Below are 13644 nucleotides of genomic sequence, written 5' to 3'. Positions count from 1 at the left end.
TTACCTGTCATTTTGTTTTTTGTTTTTGCCTTCAAACTTGGTGCCCTTCACCTGTGTAAACAATAGGAATGGTTATTGTTGTTTTGTTTCAAAGTGACAGACCGGAATTGAACGTTGACTGCTATATTGATAAATAAAAAGACAAAACTAGGCTAATGCTTGATGGTCCAGTTTGTATTCAGGAGGCAGAACTAACTGAAACAACTTCAGTCATGTGCTATTTCATTATTTCTGAGAATGGCTTCTTGGTCATACAGAAAACAAAAATATGCAAGAAAATATGCTTGTTTTATCAAAAACCTAACACAATTTACACAACGACACACCCAAACTGTGAAATGAATACAATTTAAGCATGCAACATGAACAGTACCAGTGATAATGTGGATTAGTATTATTGTAATATGTTAATGTGTGGTCTGGTTCTTGTGGCAGGAGGTTCTGGTCCTGATAGACCAAAGGCTCCTGATGGAAGGCAGTGATTGAAAAGGTTTGTGACCAGGGTGGTAGAGGTCGACCACAATATTACCCGCACGAGAAGCACCTTGAGTGCTTGGTCATGTGACTCTTCCAAACCCTGAACAACATGCTTTTAATAGTGCTTACTACCAGACAGAAGTGCTAACAATTAAGCGTTGAGGTTTTTGGCCGGGTCGTACATGTCCTGTATTGACCAATTAGCTCATTTCATGTAATTTTGAATGTGACTCTATGTCAGGATATTGTGTCTTATGCAGAGAAGCGTGTCCAGTGAGTGGGAATATTGTCATTCACCCAGGTCATTGTATTGTCAGGACATTGAATGGATCTTTGAATGCAACTGGGCTGCTCAGGTTGTCTTAGAAGATGTTTCAGCAGTTCACAGTTCATGCTAAAAGACTAGGTGGAACCCACTCTAGCTCTAGCCTAACTCTAGACCAGAACTGTCATATCTAGTCTAACTCGTTGGGAAGTCTGCTCAGATAAGACAACCTGAACTCTCCTATTGCCATTGCGGTTCTGTGCAGTTGACAAATGTGTGTTTAAAAATTTGGACACTTGAGAAGGAGTCAAGTCATTTTAGTGTTAGCAATTACAACAAAACATCCATAGGTATGAATGTGAGTGTGAATGGTTGTTTGTCTATATGTGCCCTGTGATTGGCTGGCGACCAGTCCAGGGTGTACCCCGCCTCTCGCCCAAAGACAGCTGGGATAGGCTCCAGCATCCCCGTGACCCTCGTGAGGAAAAGCGGTAGAAAATGAATGAATGAATGAATTACAAAAAACGTCCATAGGTATGAAACCAGGTAGTGAGTGTGAATGGTTGTTTGTCTATATGTGCCCTGTGATTGGCTGGCGACCAGTCCAGGGTGTACCCCGCCTCTCGCCCAAAGGCAGCTGGGATTGGCTCCAGCACCCCCGTGACCCTCGTGAGGAAAAGCGGTAGAAAATGAATGAATGAATGTAAGTACAAGTCCTGCGCTCCTTGGAAGGAGAATGAATGGAAACATTTCAGTCCGATGTTCTTTCAATTATTGATTTTCACTGTCCACTTTTGTTTTAGCAGCATACTTGGAACACAACATTTTCGTACAAAATGTTGATTATACAAACTGCTCCAAAACCAAAAGTGAAAGTTAAAAAAGTGCAAGCTGTAACAGGCTTGCATTATATTCCCACAGACCCATACAAAACCTATAGAGAAGGAATAACAGTTCGGGGCCTATCTGCCTATTGAGGGGCCCGAGTGTAGCTGGTGGTCACATGGTTCCATTGGTTCCAAACATTTTGGACCAATGTGGTTGTTCTTGTCCCATGATTTTAGATTCAGTGTGAGTTACAGGAAAGACATCATAACGGCCATGTTGCTGGTGAAGAACGTTTCATTCATTCATTTTCTACTGCTTATCCTCACAAGGGTTGCAGAGGGTGCTGGAGCCTATCCCAGCTGTCTTAGGATGAGAGGCGGGGTACACCCTGGACTAATTGCCAGCCAATCACAAAAATTTGGAGTCGCCAATTAACCTAGCATGTTTTCGGAATGTGGGAGGAAACCGGAGTCCTTGGAGAAAACGGGGAGAACATGCAAACTCCACACAGAGATGGCCGAGGGTGGGATTGATCTCGGTGTGGCAATTACCTTAAGATGTACTACGACCTCCCTCCTCGATCCCCTGCAAGATGCCTGGGATTATCTGTGCTTGTCTCTGCTGGGGGCAGCGGAGAAGGCGGGGCATCTACAGATGGTGGTCTGCATGCCACCATCAAGCAACACAGCCCCCGCCCCCCTCAAAACAAAACATACACCACACAATAGCATAATCAGCCTTGCTGGTGCCGAGTCAGCAGGACAGATGGGACATATGGCGTCTGAATAATCTGAGATTTTGTTTAGAGCTTCAAAGTGGACTGCATGAAGATTAGCCATGAAGATGAAACCTCAGAACATGAAGAAGGTTCTAGTTTGGTCAGCTGCTTCTGGTTCTGACTGTTTCTTTGATGACAGGATGAATGTAGTAAAACTACTAGTGCGCGTACTTCACTATACATGTACTTGGTGTCAAAATGTACTAGTGTAATGTAGTCGGTATATGGACTGGCCAGCATCCTGGAAGTCGGGGTTGTATTTACCTGCCATCTTACTAGGAGAAGACATTCTAGAAGCTGACTGGACCTTCATTCCAAATATGGATATGATCTGAGAACATTTGTCACCTGACAAATGTGAAAGAGTGTGTAACAAGGCAGTTTGTTGGACAGGTGCACGGTAACCATGGCAACCACACTAACCAGCAAATGTGACACAAGAAGTGTACTGAGAACTGGATCCTGCTGGATCATGATATGGGAACATCTCAGGAGTTATGTTAGACTGGGGTGTGTGGGGTGGGGGGGGGGGTGGGGTGAATCCATCAAGTGTTTAACAATTGACACGGCCCTGGTGGGAGTGGCGCTGGGGGCGAATTTGTCTTCCAGTCACGTGAGCAGCGTGTCTGCTCCTCCTGGTCTTTGTTGTGGTGTCAGACACCTCCTCCTCATCCAGCTCCTCCACCGGCCGGAGGAAGAGATTTCATCCCGCAGGAAGGACACACAAGCCGGCTGAGGACAGCAGGGATGCTTCCACGCAGCCTCCGCCGTGCTTCCTGAAGGTGCCTCCATCTTCCTCCCCCCTTACCTTCCTCCATGATGGCGTCAGGCACCGTGCTCCGGTGCCTCGTGTCCGCGTGCGTGTTGTGGCTGCTGCTCGACGTGCCCGAGGCGCGTGCGTCCTATCAACCTCAGGGCGGAGAATGTAAAAACAAAGACTGTGCTGCAGGTAAGATGGCGGTGACGGTGTTGGTAATGATGACGATGACGATGCATGGATAGAATGATGTTCTCACGATGACGCAGCCTCCCGCACTCTTGGCTCGTGCACGCGCGTGGTGTGAATGATTGCCCACTTGATTAGGCACACTTCCATACCAAGGGTGATCATTGTCAGTTCATACTGTTGTGAAATTGTAATATAAATCTGAGATACGTTTAAAAATCGTATTGTCAAGTATTAGCATCACCGTGGAGACGCAAGCATTGATTAGTTCCACGTTGATCTTCATCGGACGTGCAACCATCTTTGTGATGTCCTGTGACATCACGTGATTTCTACTAAATGTTTTAACGGTCACTTGACGCTCAGTAAAACACGCTGATGACCTTTCACCTCTGCTGTGTGCATCCATTGGAGCCATCCCATGACCTTCTAGATGTTTCCATGTGACCCTGCGAGGTGGGTGGGGCCGTGGAGTTGCTAGTATTCACGGTGTCATGTTTACCTGAAGTTTGCTTTTATTCTTACGGTTTGGCGTCTTACTTCCTGTCGGAGGAGACTCGGGTCATGTGACTATAGGGCTACCGGTGGCCTGCAGGCGTTCAGGTGAGCGCGAGGGCGACGCCCAGCTCTTGTCTTTTTATGTTGAAAGATTTGACTGTCAACGTTTAGAATGGGGAAGGGAAGGCGGGGCACTTCCTGTGTGCCGCTGACGGGTCAAAGGTGAGGATGACTTGAAACAAACGTTCTTTCTTCATCTTGTCTTTGTTGTCATTCTCGCTTTCAGCTTCTACTAGCGTTAGACGTGTACACTGTAACGACTGATATACATGTATACTGCTATAAATACTAGTACACATGTAAACATATTTTGTGGCAGTCCAAATGTATTTGCCACCAAGAATAAATCAATGTATGGGAAACCCTGCTCGTACACTGTTACAACTATACATGTATACTACTGTAAATACTACTGTATATGTACACTGTAAATGCTGTCATACATATACACGTGTTCATCATTCATGCTGGGATGGGTTGTTGTCCTTGCTGCAGCCGCCATCGATCACACAGCCATCTTTTCTTTCACAGCTCATAGCACTCTTCTCATTGATCGTCTGCATGCTGCCATTAGCATGCAGCTAGCCTGCTGACCTGCTGAGCGCTGACAGAATGAACCACGGTGATTAGTTTGACTTCAGTCACTCTTTCGGTGCTTTTCTTCAAAGCAGCTAGAAGACTGAGTAGGAGGAATGTAGTCGTTTTTAATGCAACACAATGTAAACATGCTAATATGATAAGTGAGACAAGAGAACCAGGAGGATGCTACTCATCACCTTTTGTGGCGTTTGGGTCACATCTACTGATTTGGGTTGTTTCCCATGTCAGCGTTCAATCAGTGTTTTGGTGACAGCAGTGGAATCATCCCCTGCTGAACGACTCAAAGAGCGCAGGTATTATTCTTCTAAGACGCTTTTAGAGGAATCCTCACATTTAATCTTCACATTTATTCCAAATATCCACCTCATCCCGTCTGCTCATCATGCTGAGAGCTCTCGACTAATTGGCTGCAAACTCTCTCCTTCGTGCTGCGTTCAGTTCACTGCATGACACGCTATAAAACATAGGCACGCACACGCACGCCTACGTGCACACACTCTAGTTGTTGTTTTAAGGCTGTCAATCGGTTAAAATATTTAATCACAATTAATCACAGATAGAAAGAAGTTGTGATTTATAATAAGTATGGATATAAATCTCTCTTTGATACACATCTTAATACGTGGGTGGAGCTACGATTAAAAAATATATATTTTAAAAACAAAACAATTGTATACAGTGTGAAAAGTATATGATTCAATTCAATACGATTAAACAGTTACATTAGTTGATGGAGACAGTAATCTTACACGACAAAATAAAGAAGCCAATTCTACAAAAGTGCCATTTTTTACAGTATTTTCAAATATATCAAAGGTTCCTAACCCCCGTGCATTGGGAAACGTTCAGGCACATTGGTATAAAAAAAAAAATACTGAAAAAATGTTATGTAAAGGGATATCAATTTTGAAATATGGGCCATTATTTTTTTTTAGAAAAACTACTATACGGTTAGAAATCCCAGTTTTTGCATGTTTTATGCTAGCGGCGACTTTTCCCAGTTTCAGATAATGATGTTTGAAGTGAGCTCAGAAAGAAGTTAGGGATAGCTGTGACAACACTACTGTTGTTGTGTCAAATTGAGTACTCCAACCAGTAGCTAATTAGCTACCAGTAGCTCCTAACCACTTTTCAAATAGCTCTCAACTCCAAAACTGACAAAATTTGAAAGTGGGTTTCGGCAGTACTCCGGAAGTCATTAGGAGCGCTTGGGTTTGTGACCAATCACAGCGCAGTAGGTATACCTGGAGGCGGGTCATGGGTGGTATCAATTAAAACAGACCATTTTTTAAAAACTAGGGAAATTCAGCTTCTGCAGGTGCAGATTCTGGAAGATCTAGAAAGCTTATTTTGTGTAGCTGCGCTATAGGAGTCCACAACTCAATGCAAAGGACTGAAAAATTAGCATAATAGGTGCCGTTTAAGTCCATTTTAATCATGGTCACATTATCACAAGCCCCCAAATAGCTGTCCATGGCTATGCCTGCTACAGTGAAGAAAATAAGTATTTGAACACCCTGCTATTTTGCTATTTCTCCCACTTAGAAATCATGGAGGGGTCTGAAATTTTCATCGTAGGTGCATGTCCACTGTGAGAGAGATAAACTAAAAAGAAAAATCCAGAAATCACAATGCATGATTTTTTAACAATTTATTTGTGTGATACAGCTGCAAATAAGTATTTGAACACCTGTGTATCATCTAGAATTCTGACCCTGAAAGACCTGTTAGTCTGCCCATTAGAAGTCCACCTGCACTCCATGTATCATCCTGAATCAGATGCACCTGTTTGAGGTCGTTAGCTGCATAAAGACACCTGTCCACCCCATACAATCAGTAAGACTTTAACTTGTAACATGGCGAAGACCAAAGAGCTGTCCAAAGACACCAGAGACAAAATTGTACACCTCCACAAGGCTGGAAAGGGCTACGGAGCAATTACCAAGCAGCTTGGTGAAAAAAGGTCCACTGTTGGAGCTATCATTAGAAAATGGAAGAAGCTAAACATGACGGTCAATCTCAATCGGAGTGGAGCCCCATGCAAGATATCACCTCGTGGGGTCTCAATGATTCTAAGAAAGGTGAGGAATCAGCCCAGAACTACACGACAGGACTTGGTCAATGACCTGAAAAGAGCTGGGACCACCGTTTCCAAGGTTACTGTAGGTAATACACTAAGACGTCATGATGTGAAATCATGCATGGCACGAAAGGTTCCCCTGCTTAAACCAGCACATGTCAAGGCCCGTCTTAAGTTTGCATATGACCATTTGGATGATACAGAGGAGTCATGGGAGAAAGTTTTATGGTCAGATGAGACCAAAATAGAACTTTTTGGTCATAATTCCAATAAGCGTGTTTGGAGGAAGAAGAATGAAGAGTACAATCCGAAGAACACCATCCCTACTGTGAAGCATGGGGGTGGTAGCATCATGCTTTGGGGGTGTTTTTCTGCACATGGGACAGGACGAGTGCACTGCATTAAAGAGAGGATGACTGGGGCCGTGTATTGTGAGATTTTGGGGAACAACCTCCTTCCCTCTGTCAGAGCATTGAAGATGGGTCGTGGCTGGGTCTTCCAACACGACAACGACCCGAAGCACACAGCCAGGAAAACCAAGGAGTGGCTCCGTAAGAAGCATATCAAGGTTCTAGCATGGCCCAGCCAGTCTCCAGACCTGAACCCAATCGAAAATCTTTGGAGGGAGCTCAAACTCCGTGTTTCTCAGCGACAGCCCAGAAACCTGACTGATCTAGAGAAGATCTGTGTGGAGGAGTGGGCCAAGATCCCTCCTGCAGTGTGTGCAAACCTGGTGAAAAACTACAGGAAACGTTTGACCTCTGTAATAGCAAACAAAGGCTACTGTACCAAATATTAACATTCATTTTCTCAGGTGTTCAAATACTTATTTGCAGCTGTATCACACAAATAAATTGTTAAAAAATCATGCATTGTGATTTCTGGATTTTTCTTTTTAGTTTATCTCTCTCACAGTGGACATGCACCTACGATGAAAATTTCAGACCCCTCCATGATTTCTAAGTGGGAGAAATAGCAAAATAGCAGGGTGTTCAAATACTTATTTTCTTCACTGTATGCCTGCAGCTTGTAACCCAAACTTTAGCTTGCAGTTCAAAGCATAAAATCAGATGTACAGATGCACAGTATACTCATTGATGTGTACTGATGCAAGTATTCCATTTGAGATACAAGACTTGTGTCCCTTCTTGTTCTTGTTCAGGCGCATCAGACAAGAAGAGCGACCTGAGGGTGTGTGACGAGACCACGTGCAGGTTCGGGGGTGTCTGCAGAGACGACGGCTCTCAGCTCAAGTGTGTGTGTCAGTTCCAGGTTGGTTCTGTAAAGTGTGTGATGCCGCCGGTCCCATTGAATCATATTATCTGAGCTCTAAGTTCATGTCGGACTTCACAGTGCCACAAGAATTACGTCCCTGTGTGCGGCTCCAACGGAGACACGTACCAGAATGAGTGCTACCGCCGCCAGGCATCCTGCAAGCAGCAGAGGCTCATCTCCAGATTGGCGGATGGCCCGTGTTCAGCTGGTGAGTCCTTCAGGTCTCTCACATGTTCTAGAAGTGAAGTGTGAGGTTCTCCAGATTTGGTAAAAGCTCTTTGTTGGAGATACAACAATTCAATGTAAAGTTCAGGTTGAAGAACTGTGACTTCCTTGTCTTCACAGATCCTGGTTCGGGTTCAGGGGATCCAGACGGTGAGTTCTTCTTCTTTGTTTTTTTTGTGTCCCCTACAAACATGTCTGCATGTTCTCAGCAGCTTTTATTGGTCCTCCTCTCAGATGATGAAGGTTCTGGGTCTGAGATGAGCAAGAAGTTCTCCAAGTGCAGCACGTGTAAATACGGAGCAGAATGTGACGAAGACTCTGAAGACGTCTGGTGAGTCCTTTCATCAAACATGAAGATCCACGGTGACACCCATTAGTGTCCAGGGGGCGTCCGTCTTTGTTTGGTTGTGACATGAGAGTTGACCTCTGACCCCAGGTGCATCTGTAACATCGACTGCAGCGGTCACAACGAGAACCCCGTGTGCGCCACAGATGGCAACTCCTACAACAGTCCGTGTTTGGTGCGTGAAGCTTCCTGCATGAAGCAGGAGCAGATCGACGTGGAACACCTGGGGCGCTGTCGTGGTCTGTCCTTTCAACTCTGACCCCTGACCCCCTCCGTCTCTTTGTGCTTTTTTTGTTGACTGTATCCCTGAGTGTGTATGTGTGTGTGTGTGTGTGTGTGTACTGTATGCATGTTGTCAGCTGACAAAGACAAAGTGGGGAGGAAGGATGACGGCAGTCCTTTCAAAGTAAATGTCCTGGGTGAGTCCACGCTGACTTTTCACATGGCTTCAGGTGGCGTCATGTGACACGTGACCATTTTGCAGAAACCAAAGGTTTGGAGCATGGAGACGGCTTCTACGGGGGTGTGGCCATAGCCTGTGGCGACGCCTATTCTGGATTTTGTCTTCATGGACGCTGTGAACTTCACTACAACATCGCCACCTGCAGGTACTCACATGACATGACATTAATAATCAGACCTCATATTGATAAGTGAATTTCCTCAAAAGATTCCTTCTTTCTAAAAGGAAGATTTTGTCAGTTAGAGCATAAAAAATAGGGGTGCATGATGAAACCTTTTAATTTCCGTTAGGATACGCACAATGCAGCTTTTAATACTCCCCAATACTGATATCCATCTGAAGTCAACACGAATCATACTTTTGTTAAATTTGTAGTCTACAATGTTAGAAAAGGCTTGATCAAATGATATTACTCAAACAAACAACAATAATTCACAACAGTAGGTATGACAAAAATGGTATGTCCACCATATAGTGGCAGCTGGGAATAATATCGAAAGGTTCGAGGTGCTCAATGAAACGAAAAGTCTTTAACATTATTGGAGCCCTCCTGACATTAAATAACACTCACATGGTCAACCTTACACTTGTATTACCAAATATAGAATTTATTTAGTTAGGGAAATAAGCTATTTAAGACATAAATAAAACTTTTGCTTTATCTTGAAATAAATGTATGGCTATGTCGAGGACAGGAAGTGATGTCAGGGGTTCAGAGTTGAGTTTTAGCCTGGCATAGGTTACGGCCACAACAAGTTTGGTGCTTTTATGGTTCACTGAACGTTACTGACACTGAGGCAAAAGTAGAATATTACAAATCACAATTTGAATGATTCTTTTTAATGACTTATGTTTGCATTTTTGTTAATTTTGTCATTTTTATGCTTGAAAATGCTTAACCTAAGAAGAGAAAATACTTGCTTACATACGCATATTTTGGATTAATAATAGGCCATTATTAATTAATCCATTTTTGAAAAACTGTGATAGGGTGGAGCTGCAAAATTTGAACCGCGATGTGGTGAGGGATGACTTGTGTGATTAATGTATACTCTATATGGATAATGAGTTATCTACACAAAAAATTGTGTTTTGAAGACATGATATAATTAGTATAATGACAACAATAGAGCAAAATTGAGCAATAAGTGAAAAAGTACCGCATGAACCGCTAGTGCCAGCTCGACAAAATGTGTAAACAAAATGCATAAGGGAGTGATTAAACACAATGGTATCAATTGGTGCAAACGAAAGTCATTGAGTTTTTGACTCGTTTTGGTTGTCATGGCAATACAGGAGAAAGTGTATCCCTTGTTGGCTCAATACGGGTATTGGCAACAGTTTTTGTGATCGGCTTTGAAAAGCGTTTATCGTTTAATGACGATCACATATTTTTAATGGGAATTGGCCGATCAATTGACGCAGCTCTAATATCGATTATGTTTACTGTACCCATGGCTTATAATGTACATAATGCACATCTATAATGAAATCTAGACTATAATATGCATGTTTTATCACCAGAGATGAGGATGCTGAGGTTCTCATTGGGAGTGACCAGGATGGACAGGATCAGGAAGAAGTACATCAGAGGGACATTACATGTTAGAGACCTTAGAGATAAAGTCAGAGAGGCCAGACTGAGATGGTTGGGACATGTCCAGAGGAGAGATAGTGAATATATTGGTAGAAGGATTCTGCCAGGTAGGAGGCATAGAGAAAGACCAAAGAGGAGGTTTATGGATGTAGTGAAGGAGGACATGAGGGTAGTTGGTGTGAGAGAGACAGAGTTGGATGGAGGAGATTGATTTGCTGTGGCGACCCCTGAAGGGAAAAGCCCAAGGAGAAAGATATCAGCCATCACCAAATGGCGGACCTCGGTCCATGGCCTTTTATGGGCCTGCAACCTGCTACATTTAATGAACTATGGTGTGTAATATACGTGTTTTAATGTGTATATATAATGAACTACTTGTTTAATGTGTATTTATAGCAAACTATAGCGTTTAATATACGTCTTTATGTATGGTTGTGACTTGTAGATGTGAGTCGGGCTACAAAGGTGCTCGCTGTGATGAGCTTCAGCACTTCAACGTCCTCTACGTGGTCCCTAGTGGACAGAAGCTGCATTACGTCCTAATCGCCTCCGTCATCGGTGCCGTGCAGATCGCCATCATCGTTGCTGTGGTGATGTGCATCACCAGGTGAGTTGGACAGTCCAGTCTTATTTGAAAAAGACACACAAAAATGACAAAAATGTGTGCGTCCCCTTCAGGAAATGTCCCAAAAACAAGCGTGGGGCTCGCCGCCACAAACACAACGTGGGGGGACACTTCTCATCCTCAGACACAAACTCTCGGATGGTATAACCGCCATCTTTTTTTTATTTTTTTTTTTACAAGAATCTTTATGTCCTGGAGGAAGAACTTATGCTGTTTTCGCTCTTTGGACCGTCACCATGCGGACAACTTTGTGGAATGTTTAGACTTTTTTGGATCCTTCTGGAATGTTGAGCGACATGAATGACATTGTAATAATAATAATAATATTCATCATCATTTCTTATGATTGCTGTGACTTTGTTGGCATGACAGCTGGTGTCAAGTTTCCCTTGTGTCCTCGGAGCGTCCTCAAAAGCAGCTTTTATTACTGTCACCTTGCTTGATTGTAATTTTATTTGGAACGTGACACAATATTAATGCTCATCAGGCATTTTTTTAAAGGGGACCTATTATGCTTTTCCCACTTTTCTGACCTATAAATGTTAGAATGTTGCATTGTTGTGTTAAACCAGGCCAAAGTTTCAGATAGGGGTTTTCGCAAGGGATGAGCAAGTATACCACTATCTGTATACACCGGAAGTGGGTGTGGTTTAACCAGAAAAGGGTGGGGCTTACATTGGTACATAATTTAAGTCTGAAATTGGCATGGATTGATTGCTATATTTGCTATGCAGCAAATATAGCAATCGTTGATTATTATATTTATTATTTATTATTATTCCGCTATATGTGTACTGTGTATGTGTGTAAGTGATCTGTAAGATTTTATTTATTTATTTATTTTATGATCTATGTGAAGTTGTTGATTCATACAAGCATGCAATGATGGCAAACAAGGAAATAATCTGTCAGCCTTCCATCCATCCTTTTTCTATGCCGCTTATCCTTGCTAGGGTCACGGGTATGCTGGAGTCTATCCCAGCTGTCTTCGGGCGAAAGGCGGGGTACACTCTGGACTGGTCGTCAGCCAATCACAGGGCACATATAGACAAACAACCATTCACACTCACATTCATACCTATGGACAATTTGGAGTCCCACCTATTTTATGATGACTTCATGGAATAAGACAAAAATACATTTCAAGGGAAAAAGTTGCAAAGTGACTGACAAATGTCAAATGCACCTCATGCGTTATGAGACAAGTTTACCAAGTAACCGTAGACACAAACCAAAATAGAGGCGAGCTGAAGAAAACAAAATAATGTGGAGGCAGTGTGACCAACGCAACACAAGCCGCTTTTAACTTGCCAATTACACCGTGTACGTGAATGAGGCACCGCTGAGATGCTCGCTGTGTGTGACTGGCCAATCACCGAGCATGACGAATGAATATAGAATGTACATTTTCTTTAAACACGACTACGGATAATGATGAAATGTATAATGTGAAAATGCATTATCCGTAATGGGACACTCGTTTATAACATGTGCAAACATAGTTTGCACATTTGGAAGTGAGTCCTGAAAGAAGTGGCGAACACTTCCTGTTTGTAACGCCACCAGGAGCCGGGCTTCCTTATATGGGCATGCTCGGTCGACTAGATACGCTCCACCAATCAATTGCATTAATGTCGGACACACTATGCCTGCACTCAGTAAACACGGCTCAACGTTACCACTCTTTGGGTTCATACACGTTAAGCCCGGGGCTCCAGCCAGTAGCTCATGAGCTACTTGTAGTTCCTCACCACTTTTCAATTAGCTCTGCAAAGGCTTTATTTATTATCATTTATTATCAACTCCTATACCCACATAATGAGAAAGTGGGGTTTCAGTAGTAGTCTGGAAGTACTTGTGACCAATCACAACGGCGTGGCCATGCTTGGGGCAATTTAAACACCTGGAATAAGTGCAGATTCTGGAAGAGCTAGAAAATTTTCTGTGCGGGTTATTGTGTGTAGCTGCTCTATAGGAGTCCTCAACTCAATACAAAGGGCCGAAAAATGAGCATAATAGGTCCCCTTTAAAATTGAAAATTGTCCACCAGGAGGCGCGCTATGTTGCCCTAACAACAAAAGTACTATTCATTTTTTGTTTGCAACAATGGACATCTTGGTTTATCCTTAAGATGCAAATTTAGCTAATTGGCTAATAGTAGCCACTCTTGAAAAGTAAGCCCTGAATGATGACTCCTAATTGAAAACAAATTCATTCAACTTTTGGCTTAGCGGCCATGCCACCTGGTGTTCGTGTGACTAGCGAGGTAACAGCTAGCTTGGCCGTGAGCACCTCCATTTTGGTCAAAAGCACAAACTTTAAAGAAGTGACAATCACGTCATGTCTTTGTTCTTGTGTAGCTATTAGGACATGCTGGAAAGGTCCACAATGTCTTGTCATGGACATAAATCATCAAGTTTCTTTGGATTTTACAGCATCACCAGCAACCCCCCCCCCCCCTCCATCTTGTCTTGTCTTGTGGACATGTCTTAACGTGACTAGGAAGTCTTTAACTTGTTGACCTGTTCTGCATGTATACACACTTTTGGGATTAATAAAATACTTTCTTTTTAAACAAAAA

At 43.1% G+C, this 13644-nt stretch overlaps 1 protein-coding gene across 2 annotated transcripts in view; it reads left to right on the top strand.

Moving 5' to 3' along the window:
* The window catches only part of tmeff1a (transmembrane protein with EGF-like and two follistatin-like domains 1a), a 21328-nt gene extending 7684 nt beyond the window's left edge, over positions 1–13644 (top strand). Inside the window, exons 1-10 of one of the 2 annotated variants that reach the window (XM_058066273.2) lie at positions 2896–3297; positions 7695–7804; positions 7886–8015; positions 8153–8182; positions 8267–8363; positions 8469–8617; positions 8738–8797; positions 8863–8986; positions 10884–11045; positions 11117–13644. In XM_058066273.2, coding sequence (XP_057922256.2) covers positions 3165–3297; positions 7695–7804; positions 7886–8015; positions 8153–8182; positions 8267–8363; positions 8469–8617; positions 8738–8797; positions 8863–8986; positions 10884–11045; positions 11117–11210 — 1089 coding nt within the window. In that variant the 5' untranslated portion in view covers positions 2896–3164 and the 3' untranslated portion in view covers positions 11211–13644. Of the gene's footprint in view, positions 1–2895; positions 3298–7694; positions 7805–7885; positions 8016–8152; positions 8183–8266; positions 8364–8468; positions 8618–8737; positions 8798–8862; positions 8987–10883; positions 11046–11116 lie in introns of those variants that run through there. The other variant, XM_058066274.2, reaches the window with a different exon arrangement.

The sequence above is a fragment of the Doryrhamphus excisus genome, linkage group LG6 (genome assembly GCF_037039965.1).
Source record: "Doryrhamphus excisus strain RoL-2023G ecotype Guam linkage group LG6, RoL_Dexc_Guam_v1.1, whole genome shotgun sequence".
NCBI classification, from domain to species: Eukaryota; Metazoa; Chordata; class Actinopteri; order Syngnathiformes; family Syngnathidae; genus Doryrhamphus; species Doryrhamphus excisus.
The sequence above is the reverse complement of the archived record's forward strand: the minus strand, read 5'-3'. Positions and strand labels throughout refer to the sequence as shown.